We start from the raw sequence: 14,191 nt of genomic DNA, 5'->3' as shown, positions 1-14,191 counted from the left end.
AGAACAAATTAATTCATTCCTAAATCCACTGCTTAATACAAACAACACAGCTGTGTTTTCAGCTACATATTTTGACAGACATGATTAATCTTGTACATGAAGGCTCACTCTCCAGTATTAGATATGATGTCATAATATGTGACTGATGATATGATTTAATTCTTTGTCTAGTATTGTTTATTTATAACTTACAAATTATGTTAACAAAGTTAAACAATAAAAAATGAGCTAACAAAATACAATACAGGAACTTAAAATGCTAACTATAGGTTGAAAAATGAAAAAAATCCTTTAATTAAAATTTAAATTTTTTTTAAAAATGGTGGGTGATAGAAAGATTCTGAGTTCATATTAGTTTTCAGCATAAAAAAAGAGATTAAAATCATGTATCGCATGTTAGGAAACAAAAATTATGTTTATCAGTGTAATTATTATTAAACTATACCGACCCTTTAATTATTAGAGTTCTGTTATTTTTATCCTTTTTTTATAGATAATTAAGAAAAGTTAAAATAAAAAACACACTTTTGATTTATTTTTTTAGGTTAAACAAATGTAACTTTTATGTACCAAAAACTTGAACAATATTTTCAGTATAATCTACATTAATCAAACAAGAAAGTAAAATAATAGTACCTAGCGAAACTAAGATGTAATGGAACAGTTATACCAGTATCTTTTAGTGTTACAGCTTTCAATAAGCCAGCGGTATTAAATGCAACAGACACTTTTGAGTTTTGAATGGAGAATTCCTTATCTTTATCAAATTCTTTAACCCAGTTGTCAAACATAGCTTCATGAAGATTGTGTGATCCAGCATTAAACACTTTTATTTGTACTTTATTTGACCTAAAAGAAAAAAAAATAACAAAAATGATTAGACAATAACAAGTTACAAAACTATAAAATAAAAAAAATGATTTGACAAGTTACCAAGCTACAAAATAAAAAAATAAAACAAGTTGAAAAATTTGAAACTAAATCGTAAGCAAACAATAATGTAACTGGAAGATCTATATTAGTATTTATAATAATCATCACCACAATGAGACTGCCATAATTTTAAGCCTAAGCCCATGATTTACATGAAAAGAATTTCTCTATTAGGTAATCTCTTTGGAAAATATTTGAATTAAACTTTTAAATACATTTTGAAAGTTTTACACTATATTAGTTTCAATTCTTCAAACTAATGTGGACAGAATTTCATTATAACTTTTCATCTAATGAAGATTAAATCCACAGGTTAGTCCAGCTTATCCAATTTTCTTATTTTTTTTTTATGTAAGCAAACTTACATTAAAAAAAAATAGTAGGAAAGAAAAAAATAATTCTTACCATTTTATTTTACATTCATAGAAAAATAATATAAATTATTCTTTTAACGAACCACAGTGACTCACAAATATCTAGGGTGAAATTGGACAAGACCAACTACCCGACAGATTAAAGTAAATATTGTTGCCACATGGTTAGCTTTAAACCAGCAATTGTGTCACTAACTGGTGCAATGTCATGGGAAGCTGCATTCACATAAGCACATGCACATCTGTTCTCCCCAACAAGCTAGCCCGTACACGCCAGCAACTATATAAGCAGTGACGTGGGAAGTTATGAACATTCGCTCTTAGACCACCACCAAGACAAGAACCAGAAGAAGAAGGAAGGGGCCTCTTCCTTCTGGCTGCCCTAATGAGGAATTGCCATGTGAAGGACTGCATCCCTGCTAGAGCAGCAGGACTGACTGGCATGCCAAGTGAGCCACTGGGTGTGGACATCACATTCCTACCCCAACCTGTTGGGCTTCAAGCAACCTGGCCAGTGGCTCAACCGATAGGCCTACCAGCAGGAACTGGCCCAATGTGAGATCACCTGGTGGACAGCCACATTCCCATGGAAGCAGCAAGCCTAGCCATGCTAGTGCAAAGCCTGCGTGCCAGGAGGTGTAGTGGTGAAGACAGAGTCAGACAAGCACTAATCAGGTAGAACCACCTTGGCTGCATTGTTGGGAGATGACCAACTCTGAACCGACACTGTGAGGCTCTGGGGGCCACCACTGCCATGCTGCAGTGGAGACCCGATTGCCATTGAGGAGATGCTTGATCCAATTCCCATCGACAAGCTGCAACTTCCCAACTACAACCCACTGAGGCAAGCTGAAATTGCCAGAGACCAGACTTGACAGCACTTTTCAGGACTTCCCTAACAAACAAAAAAATGACCCTCTTCAGGGCCACCACTACAGAAACCCAAACACTCCTTTACAGAGATATCAGGGTATTCATAAGGTGCCACATGCTGTCAGAACAATTTGGCGACAATATATAAATGAAAACTATGATTTCTACTTGCAGTACTAATTGAATTTATTCCATTTTGTATATACAACTATACTAAGAATATCATCTGATTTTTACTGCTACGGTAAGAAATACAAAAAAATAGTGTTTAAAGAGTTTAACATCATTGAATTAATAGAGTTTATCGAGTAATACATATAAAGTGATAATACTTTCTAGACACTTCTTCAATATTTAAAAGGATTTTAATTGCTACTGATATAAAGCTTTTTAAAGAAAAGCTAAATCTCATCATAATCCCACAATTCTTTCTGTCTAGATTGCTCCAATGTATGTCATTCTGCCAGTAGCTATAAAAAATAATGGTAGAACAATTATATTTTCTAGTTCAATATTAAATGTTTTTACAAATCTCAATATAATAATTGCTAGTACATTTTTAATGAAACTTGCAGGCTGATTAGGTCTAAAGCACGACTTATTCGTCCTCAATTGAATGTTTTTTTTCTAGGAATAATTATTTTACCTTACTTTGGAATATCAACACTCAAATTACTAAACTTTGTAAGTAATCAATAATTTCACAGAAAAAGTTTAAGATTTTTAAGACTGGATATGCTAGTAGAATTACTGACCTTCCTCCAGCTTCCATATAGTTCCATCTTTAAAACTTGTGAAAAAACTTGGACAAGAAATTTAGAATGAAATGTCCCAGCAATTAACTGCAGTGATCTAAAAAACTTGTTTGTTTTATTCATATACTAGCAGATCCAGCAATGTTTCGCTACTGCTAGATTTGAGTATGTATATAGATTAAATGAACACAATTGAAAGTTTGATAAAACATTAAAAAAATGAACACTATGGAACTTCACAAAATTTAACCTTTTCCCTAATCCCTTTTTTGAATTTTCCCTTTTTCCCTACTTCCCCGTTTCCCATTTCACCTTCTTCTCTCTTTTCCTTTTTCACCTTTTCCCACATGTAAATCGTTCCAGTAGTTTTTTTAGTCTATAGCAGACACACATACAAAGATTGCCTTTTATGCATATAGAAGAAGAAAGCCTGTTTGTATATTTGTTAGTTGCATAAATATCTCAAACAAAAAAAAATTTTTGCAAAAATTTTTATGTAACTAATATATATTCTGAATATGAGCCAAATCAGATCACAAATTCAATTTTTTTGAAATATCTCAACCCCAGCGCCACCTAATGGATCAAAACTTATTTAGAAACTTCTGTGGACGTGCACACAACTCACTGAAGTTTCATTACAATTGAATGAATGGTACAATAACGCATAAGGGATAAACAAACATTCATTTTTATATATATATATATATATATAATGCGTCATAACCATACTGGATGTAAACAACCTGTGACAAGCAAAATCATTCCCAAAAATGACTTACTCAACCTCAAGTATAATAAGCATCCTATGCAAGATTAATGAGGAAAAAATGGTTCCCTGTAGCCTACTTCACTGAACCAAATATAATGTTATACTAAGCCCTCTGAAACGTAGGTGATATTCAGCCTTACAAGTGACACGTTCACCTTGTTCACCACTAGAACTAGCTGGAAAATTAATATCATTGCTCTCAGAGAAAATAACTAATTAGTTACTGTATGTGTTAGTTAAAAAAAAAACACACACACAAACACATGTATTTTTTTTTTTATTGTTCATTCAGGTGGAGGTGTTCCTGCTGCATATGTGGCTTCCATTTTTTAATTGTGTTGTAGTATTTCATTTATGGATAGACATTTTGTACCATAGGTGTGTGTGCCAGGTGAATTTTTGTGCTTTAGCTAGTTTGTTGTTTAGATTGAGGTTTTTTTTGTTTAGGTTGTTTGGTATTATTTCTCCGAGGTATTTAAATGGGGTTACTATTTTGACTTGATTACCGTTTATGTTTACTTTTTTAATTACGTTGGTTTTTGGGGCAATAATTTCTGTCTTTTCAATGATACTTTGAAGCCAATTTTATTTGCAATGTTTTTAAGTTCTAATATCAGTGATTTGGCTTTGTTGATATCATTTGATAGAAGTGCCATGTCATTGCTAAAACCAAGGGAGTTTATTTTGATTTTATGGCCTATTTTTACTTTTTAGGACCATTTTTTGAGCCATTCCCTCATTACAATTTCCAGTTTATGTATTATGCTCTGTTTTTATATAATGTATTAATTGTTTAATTTGTTGTTATTGACATGCAATATTATTTTTGTTTACTACTATTATTAGTACTATTATCCTGATTATTACTGTGGTTGTAATTACTGTTACTAATATTTGTGTTCATTAATTGTTTTATTATTGTCACTTATTATGATTATTATTATTATTATTAATACTGATTTGTCTTGTTGTAACTTTGAACATTTTAAACCAATAAACTGTAATTATATAAACATTCTAAATTGTCAATCTCTCAATATCTTGATCAAGCCACGAAACAAGTGACAATATATATATATATATATATATATGTCATTTTATTGAAATATATCTTTTTAAGATTAGTATTACTCCTCTGAACCTTAAATTATACTAACATAAACCAGCTTGTAAAAAATATTAAGAAAAGACACATCTTACCTAAATTTATCATGATAGTACTTTCATGGGATCTGCATCATCCTCATTCATGACTGAATTCATTTTTTATACATGGTAAATAAATAAAGATATTAAAAATTAACAATATACTATGTTACTAAAATAAACCTTGCAAATGGAGTAATGTTCATCACAGTACTGCAATATTATAATGAAAACTACATATTAATTTATTATATGAATGCTGCTATGTGTTGCTGTTTTTATAAGAATGTCTCCCTAAAATATTCTGTTGGTTTATCAAATTAAAATTGAATTTGTATTTATATATATGTAATATTTTTCTAATATATTTAATTTTTTGTCAGCTTTATTAATTTTCAATATTTCTAAGTTTACGTCAATATTAGAAATAGAATGTTAATTGTTTATTAGATGGTCTGCCATATTAGATAAATTTAATTTATTATTTCTATAGTTGCTATAAAATTTAAGAAATCTAGTTTTAAAAAATCTATTTGTTTTTCCTATATAAATATAATCACAATTATTACATTTAATTTCATAAATTTTACACAGGTTTTTTATTTTAGAATAAATATTTTTGTTTTTTAAATATTTTTTTGTATTTTGTGTACGCTTGTTTAATTATTTCTTTATTGTAAGTTTTAGTAATGTTTTCAATTACATTATTAGTGTATAAATACATCAAGTGTATGTTTTATTTTACCTGTGATTCTCTGAAAATGTTTGATCCACAAAATAAGTAGTTAATCCTAAAGGTTGAACAATTGCAACAAATGAGAGAAGATAACACTGTTTAGTAACATCAATCAACTGACAGTGAGGACTTACTTGAGATTCAATGACATTTCCATCTGAATCCTTTACCTATAAACATAAGAAACAAGATTAAAGATTATATCATTAAAAAAAAGTTACTGTTCATTAGTTTCTATATTAACAGTTGCTTTTCTTTAAGTAAATATGATGTTAGTATAATGTGTTTTATAGTTAAGTTAAAAGTTACACTTTTGAAACTTTTAAATTTGGACAATATTACCAATCATTCTTATACAACTCCTTCAATTTTGATAGCAATCATCATATCCTTCTTTCTTCCGTTTCCTTTCATCTCCTCTTTTAAAATTTTATCAACAGGCAATCTCTTGTACTCAGTATCCAGAACAATAATTGTTTTTGATTACTCATTATTATAACCAAAATTTCTCATCTTTACTTTGTCAACCCAGCCTATTTTTATTTTAATTTTTTTAATTACTATTACCAGACTCAAACCTCAAATACTTCCAATTTTTTTTTTATTCTTCTTTTAAGTCTGGATCACTAAACTAAACCTGAACTTTGCACGAAAATGTTATGCAATTTATACCATAAATCATTTCCATAAACCTTTTTTACCTACATTAACCCTTTTAAAATTTATTTATTAGAAAACAAAAAACCTTCTGAGTACAATGATAATTAATTGTTATAAAATTTGATATAAAAAATTAGATTTAGCTTGAATTTAATAACTATTAATTAATATGTAACTGTTTTTTTTTTAGTATAAAGATGACCAATCAATTCAGAAAAGAGTATTCTAATTCACCATTTTCTATTACACAGTTATAAAAACAAATTGATTTGACCATAGGAAGAAGTGTTTTTATATACTTTATTAAGTCAAAACAAACTTCCATGTTTAAAATTTAAATATAATAGTAATTTAAAAATCAATGAAAAGAAACACAGCTATTCTGAAGAAATGAAAAGAATTTATCTTACATTTCACAACAGTAATGCAGAGATAAAAGTAAATAGACAAAAGTAAGGATTTTGACAGAAAAAAAATATAAAACAAATATAAAAAACAATATAATAAATTATGTTCAAATAAGCCTATTAACCATTAAAAAAAAAACAAAAAAACAATAAATATTAACCATAGAAGACAATGCAACAGTTATTGGCTGGGAAACATACTAAAACCCATGCAATTTCATTATTTGTGTACAATTTATTTGTTATAAAATATAAGAGAATGGAATTGACAAAAAAGGATTTTAAAAAAAAATACATATTACAAGATCTTGGGGAAATAAATAAAACTTCAGTGCAAAGCTAATCAGATTGGTTCACCACTGTTTGTAATTGGCAAAAGGAGATAAGCACAAATCACGGTTTTAGCAATAGCTTTAACAACATACTTAATTTTTATCAACTAATCCTCATACCAAATAACCTTAAGATTTCATTTACTATTCTTTCATTCTCTACAATGCACCCAAGGTCAGCAAATCTAATATATTTTATTTTCCTACAATACAATGTTGATGACAACATTGGGCAATGATAATACTGAAGCATTTTTTGCCAAAAAAAAAATTAACATGGTTGTTTCTTATTTCATTCATACACCATCAACTTACATCCTCCAAAGGTAAATTAAACTACAACAGAGATTTACAACAAATATTACAATTTCATTTCATTTATTACAACATAAATCTCTATCTTGAATTTTTTGACTATTCATATTTTAAAAAAATCTATGTACACATATATATATTACACATTTGTAGGCAATTAAAATACTGGGAGAAATAGAAATGAAGATAATTTTCTTTACATCAAAAAGCTTTACATAACAAAGTTAATGGAAATTAAGTAAGTATTAGATTAGTAGGAGTCACAAAAGGAAAACTCTTGTCAATGAAAAATTATTTAAAGACCAATTAGAAAAAATGAATTACACCACATTAATCCTTGTTATTTTTTAATTATTTCTGAGTTTCAGTTATTTGATTACAACTATAAGAATTAAGGCAAATGTAAGGACACACAAAAAGTAAACTGGTTTTTCTGCAGTAGAGTAATTTAAATGATCCACAACTACATTAATAAACATGTAAAAAAATCTGATATGGACACCACATGACTTCCTTGTACGCCTATTAAATTACATGTACACATAAAATTTTATTTCATTAATAACTTCTAATATTTTTTTCATGTTTTTTTAATTTTTTATTTATTATTATTATTATTGAATCATTATTTATAGTAAACATTTTTTTTTACAATCAGAGGTTAATAATTATTAATAAATCAATATATTTAAATTAAAAAAAAAAGTTAAAAAACAGGAGATGAAACCGGATTCAAACCAATGTGCCTTCCTCTTGTAATAACCAAATATTTCATTAATTAAAATTTTATTTGGCAACTCTGGAACCAATGAAAGTAAGTACCATTTATGATATATCATTGAAAACCTCTCAACGAGGGTTTATTATTGCAGTTAAGAAAGAGTCCAAAATCCAGTTTTTTGGATTTTGGGCTTTTTGGGACACTTTTGGTCCAGTTGATGCATATTAAAGGGGGAGGTGCAAAACTTGATGTTACAACAATAATAAATCCAAAATTTCAACATCCTACAGCTAATCGTTTTTGAGTTATGCAAGATATATACATACAGACGTCATGCTGAAACTAGTCAAAATAGATTCAGCGATGGTCAAAATGGATATTTCCATTGAAATCTAAAAACCAAAATTTTTTGCGATCACACCTCCTTTACTTCATACATGGAAGTAAAAATTAGTGTTTAAGTTAATTTAAGAACAGAGTTTTGTGTGTCTTTTGTGAATTATTTTTTTCCAGCTGGTCAATTTCAATATGATAACCATTTTTAAAAAAAAATCTATTTTATAAAGATAGAAAATCTTTTTGCACTGAATTATCTGTTTTAATTTCTCTATTATATAGTATCCAAACATCTTAATTTGTATTAACAATAGGATGGAAAATGGTTGTAATGTAAAGAAGAGTTTTCATTAAAACAGATAGTAACATCCACAGACGTTTGAAAAAGTACAAGTACAATCACTTTATGTAACCATGGAATACAGTATGCAGACATTGGTATTTTATTTGTCTATTTGTCTTGGCATTCTATTTGTTTGTCTATATATCATAATTCTATTTGTAGTGTAACATAATGTAAAATAATTGCATTCTTCTTTAACAAAATGGTGAGAAAGTCAGCAATTTTAATGGGAATTCTTCTTTCCTTCACAAACTTTATTATAACCCAGCATTCATTGAAATTAAATAGCCACAACATATAGGTGAATGTAAAATGTCTTCCAATCTTTATTGTATAACAATTTTTTTTTTAATAAGTCTGCCATATTAAAATTATCAATCTGAAAAATACTTTTTACATACTCAAACCAATGAAACTGTCATTAAACATATTTAAATACAAATTTTTTATATAATACTAACATCTATATTGTGGCTTCACTCGTCGTGTGAAGTTATTGGAGTTTATTTCCATTACAGTCGGGTTTAGCTGATCAGGGCTCCGTTCATTCGCTCTTTCCATCTAGCCTGGGGACTCTGCCCCCTGGATCCCCTGTTTTTGTTAAACTCTTGCTTGTGAGAATTATAATAATAAATAAAAAATAAAGCCAGTTCAATTTATAAAAACTACCACTGTATTGTACTTTCTTCAGAGCAACAGTTTGGTTAGAACAGGGCCCAATAATTGGTTTTTAGATTTCTTTCCATGGCTTTGCTCATGAAACACATGGTTCAGAATTACAAACATAAATTACAATCACAATGTAACAATCTCATAAAGATTGATTCATTAGTGGTAGCGTAAAATGTAAAAAAGAATTTATGCTTTCTATTTATGTATCAAAATAAAAAGTATTAAAATTAAAAAAGTAAATATTATAAGTATTAAAGTTCAATTAAAATTCAAAAAACCCAAAAATGGTTTTTAGATATTTATCTAAAGAATATTTGCAAGTCCAAATCGAGTAAATATTCATTTAATATAGTTGGAAATGGGAAAAAATTAGCAATTATTGTACAAACATTTTTTACCTTTCATTACCCCTCTCAATTAAATTTCAAAAAATCTAGAAATTTGTTTCGGGTTATTCACATGAAAATCACACACACAAAAAAACAAATTGATACCTTCATTTATTAGAAATTTAAAAAAAATAGCTGGGTTTCAAAAAAAAATCTAAAAATCCATTATAACCCTTTAAACTTTGAATTTAAAAAAATTCTTTCTTAGTGTGCACTTACACAATAAGAAGAATGCATACACAAATTTTAATCAATTTATCTTCAGAATTTTTTGCTAAGTGTTTATTATGGATCACTCATGACATATTCTTTTATATGTATTGAAAGAAATGAAGCTATACAATATTGAAGTTGTAGTATCATAAAAACATATAATAAGTTGGATAATATCAAATAAACTGAAACTCAAAATCATGCATAAAAGTACATGGTTTAATATGATATAAAACTCAGCTTTTTTCCATAATTAAAGTAATTCATAAGATATAACTCTTCAAAGAAAATCCCTTTCTTTTGTGACTGCTTCCATAATTTGTTTAAGAAGTTGCAAAAACAGCACTAGAAGACAGGAGTTAGAAAAATCAATGACAAAAATGAATTAAAATATAGAAATAATGACCCCATATGTTATGGGGTAAGGTGAAGCTAAAAAATACCCATAGACTGTGTTTTTTTCATATTGTTATAGATAATGTTTAATTTTTTCTTTAAATTTAATTTTTAAACATCACTTTTGACTTTCTACTTTCATACCTTTAAATGTCAGAAAAAAAACTTTTTTTTTTAGTAGAAATACTTACAACACATATATTATCTAAGGAACCATAAATCTAAATCTTGGAAGTAACAGCTTTATAAGTTTTAACAAACTGTATTCTTTAACACATTGACTTCTCCAACTAAACTGCAATCACCTATTTTTTTCTCTACCTAAATGGATTAATTAATTGTAAGAATTACAAAAGAACCTTCATTCATGATTTAAGCTTTAAAAACTTCTAGATGGCACAAAACAATAATGAAAGTAGTTTAAAAGACTATTGAAATATGTTTGTAACATTTTATTCTATCAAAAGGTACATTTTCATATAAAATTTCATTTACATTATAAAAAAGAAGTGCAAGATGATAACATAAAATTTGTGTTTTTTATTTTAATTTCAATGTAAAGATGTTAAGTAATTCTTCAGGAGGCCACATACTTTCAGATAAGAAGTTGTAACTTCTAATTACTGTATATACTTTCAGTAATACTAGACTTCTATTGTTTATACTTCTAGTAACACCATAAAGGAACTGTGTTTAAATAGTAATATCACATAAACAATACAATTGAATACATTACCTTGAAATGACCATATACAAGACTAGTTAATTATCAAAAGAATAAATAATACAATATCTAAAATTATCAGTATCAATAACTTGCAAAATGTCTAAATACTAAGAATTACAAATAAAATGTTAAAAAATAATTAAGAAGTGTAATATAAAAATAAAGTCTGGTTAGTATTGTTATAAAAATTACCTGAACATCAACAGATGCTACAAGAACAGAAACAACTTCTTCTCTTTTCCATGTCAATGAATTAAATATAACTACTCTAACTGAACTGATACCACGAGTAAATTTTAGCAAAGCTTGCTCTGGAAGACTAGATGGTAGTCTTCGTATATCATCTAAATTGAAAAATTCCATGTATGTATCTGGAGTGTACATAAGCTGAACAAAAAATTAAAAAAATAATTTTTCTCAATAAAAAAATTATAATATCTATATAAATATATATGCTTTAATACATTAAGAAGGACAAATAATTACTTAAACTGCAAAAACATAAAAGAGAAAATTTTATAGTTTATATACATCTAAAAGCAACTGAAAGGGAAAGTAATATCTCTTAAATTATAAAATAAATATATTTCATTTTTTTTTTTTGTCTTCAGTCATTTGACTGGTTTGATGCAGCTCTCCAAGATTCCCTATCCAGTGCTAGTCGTTTCATTTCAGTATACCCTCTACATCCTACATCCCTAACAATTGTTTTACATATTCCAAACGTGGCCTGCCTACACAATTTTTTTCTTCTACCTGTCCTTCCAATATCAAAGCGACTATTCCAGGATGCCTTAGTATGTGGTCTATAAGTCTGTCTCTTCTTTTAACTATATTTTTTCCAAATGCTTTTTTCTTAATCTATTTGCGGCAATACCTCTTCATTTGTCACTTTATCCACCCATCTGATTTTTTCACATTCTCCTATAGCACCACATTTCAAAAGCTTCTAATCTTTTCTTCTCAGATACTCCAATCGTCCAAGTTTCACTTCCATCTAAAGCGACACTCTAAACATACACTTTCAAAAATCTTTTCCTGACATTTAAATTAATTTTTGATGTAAACAAATTATATTTCTTACTGAAGGCTCGTTTCGCTTGTGCTATTTGGCATTTTATATCGCTCCTGCTTCGTCCATCTTTAGTAATTCTACTTCCCAAATAACAAAATTCTTCTACCTCCATAATCTTTTCTCCTCCTATTTTCACATTCAGTGGTCCATCTTTGTTATTTCTACTACATTTCATTACTTTTGTTTTGTTCTTGTTTATTTTCATGCGATAGTTCTTGCGTAGGACTTCATCTATGCCGTTCATTGTTTCTTCTAAATCCTTTTTACTCTCGGCTAGAATTACTATATCATCAGAAAATCGTAGCATCTTTATCTTTTCACCTTGTACTGCTACTCCGAATCTAAATTATTCTTTAACATCATTAACTGCTAGTTCCATGTAAAGATTAAAAAGTAACGGAGATAGGGAACATCCTTGTCAGACTCCCTTTCTTATTACGGCTTCTTTCTTATGTTCTTCAATTGTTACTGTTGCTGTTTGGTTCCTGTACATGATGAGTTCCTGTACATCTATTTTACCAATGTTCATTTCTCTTTCCACTTCTGAACACTTTTCTTTAATCCACTCTTCTTTCGCCAGTTTGCACTTCCTGTTTACAGCATTTCTTAATTGCCGATAGTTCCTTTTACTTTCTTCATCACTAGCATTCTTATATTTTCTACGTTCATCCATCAGCTGCAATATATCGTCTGAAATCCAAGGTTTTCTACCAGTTCTCTTTATTCCGCCTAAGTTTGCTTCTGCTGATTTAAGAATTTCCTTTTTAACATTCTCCCATTCTTCTTCTACATTTTCTACCTTATCTTTTTTACTCAGACCTCTTGCGATGTCCTCCTCAAAACTCTTCTTTACCTCCTCTTCCTCAAGCTTCTCTAAATTCCACCGATTCATCTGACACCTTTTCTTCAGGTTTTTAAACCCCAATCTATATTTCATTATCACCAAATTATGGTCGCTATCAATGTCTGCTCCAGGGTAAGTTTTACAGTCAACGAGTTGATTTCTAAAACTTTGCTTAACAATGATATAATCTATCTGATACCTTGCAGTATCGCCTGGCTTTTTCCAAGTGTATATTCTTCTATTATGATTTTTAAATTGGGTGTTGGCAATTACTAAATTATACTTCGTGCAAAATTCTATAAGTCGGTCCCCTCTTTCATTCCTTTTGCCCAGCCCGTATTCACCCACTATATTTCCTTCCTTGCCTTTTCCAATGCCTGCATTCCAATCTCCAATTATTATTAAATTTTCATCTCCTTTTACGTGTTTAATTGTTTCATCAATCTCTTCGTATACACACTCTACCTCATCATCATCATGGGTGCTTGTAGGCATATAGACATTAACAATCGTTGTCGGTTTAGGTTTTGATTTTATCCTTATTATAATGATTCTATCGATATGTGTTTTGAAATACTCTACTCTCTTCCCTATCTTCTTGTTCGTTATGAAACCTACTGCTGCCTGCCCATTATTTGAAGCTGAGTTAATTATTCTAAAATCACCTGACCAAAAGTCGCCTTCCTCTTCCCACCGAACCTCACTAATTCCATAAATTATATTTTAATATAGATTATATTTTATAATAATCTATATAATATCTAATTATATAATATCTATAATAATATAGATATTATATTTTATAATATAGATTATATTTCATAAATTATAAAAATACAATTTGATTAAAAAAACCAAATTTTCAATATATTATTAATACGAGGGCAATTCAATTATTATCCGCAATGTAGTTATAAATTTTATTGCAATACAAATAGGAAACTTACATGTACATCAATTTTCAACATAGTCCCCTTGCATTTCAACACACTTGGTCCATCTTTGCACAAGCTTCCTGATGCCCTCATAAAAGAAGATTTTCGGTTGAGCTGCGAGCCAGGAATGCACAGCTTAATGCCTCAGTCAGTGGACTGAGGCAAGTCCAGTGACAACAAACAAGTAGTTAGAAGGGGCAAGATCAGGACTATACGAAGGATGAGCCAGTACTTCAA

General features: G+C 28.9%; 1 protein-coding gene across 7 annotated transcripts in view; it reads right to left on the bottom strand.

Moving 5' to 3' along the window:
* alpha-Man-IIa (alpha-mannosidase 2) overlaps nucleotides 1–14,191 on the bottom strand; it is a 98,199-nt gene that overhangs the window by 22,022 nt on the left and 61,986 nt on the right. For all 7 annotated transcript variants that reach the window (XM_075365760.1, XM_075365758.1, XM_075365763.1 and 4 more), the window contains 3 exons: nucleotides 11,293–11,487; nucleotides 5,599–5,759; nucleotides 637–849 (listed from right to left, as the gene is read on the bottom strand). In XM_075365760.1, the coding sequence (XP_075221875.1) occupies nucleotides 637–849; nucleotides 5,599–5,759; nucleotides 11,293–11,487 (569 nt within the window). The remainder of the gene's footprint in view (nucleotides 1–636; nucleotides 850–5,598; nucleotides 5,760–11,292; nucleotides 11,488–14,191) is intronic.

Source organism: Lycorma delicatula, chromosome 5 (assembly GCF_047948215.1).
Source record: "Lycorma delicatula isolate Av1 chromosome 5, ASM4794821v1, whole genome shotgun sequence".
Lineage (NCBI taxonomy): Eukaryota > Metazoa > Arthropoda > Insecta > Hemiptera > Fulgoridae > Lycorma > Lycorma delicatula.
The sequence above is the reverse complement of the archived record's forward strand: the minus strand, read 5'-3'. Positions and strand labels throughout refer to the sequence as shown.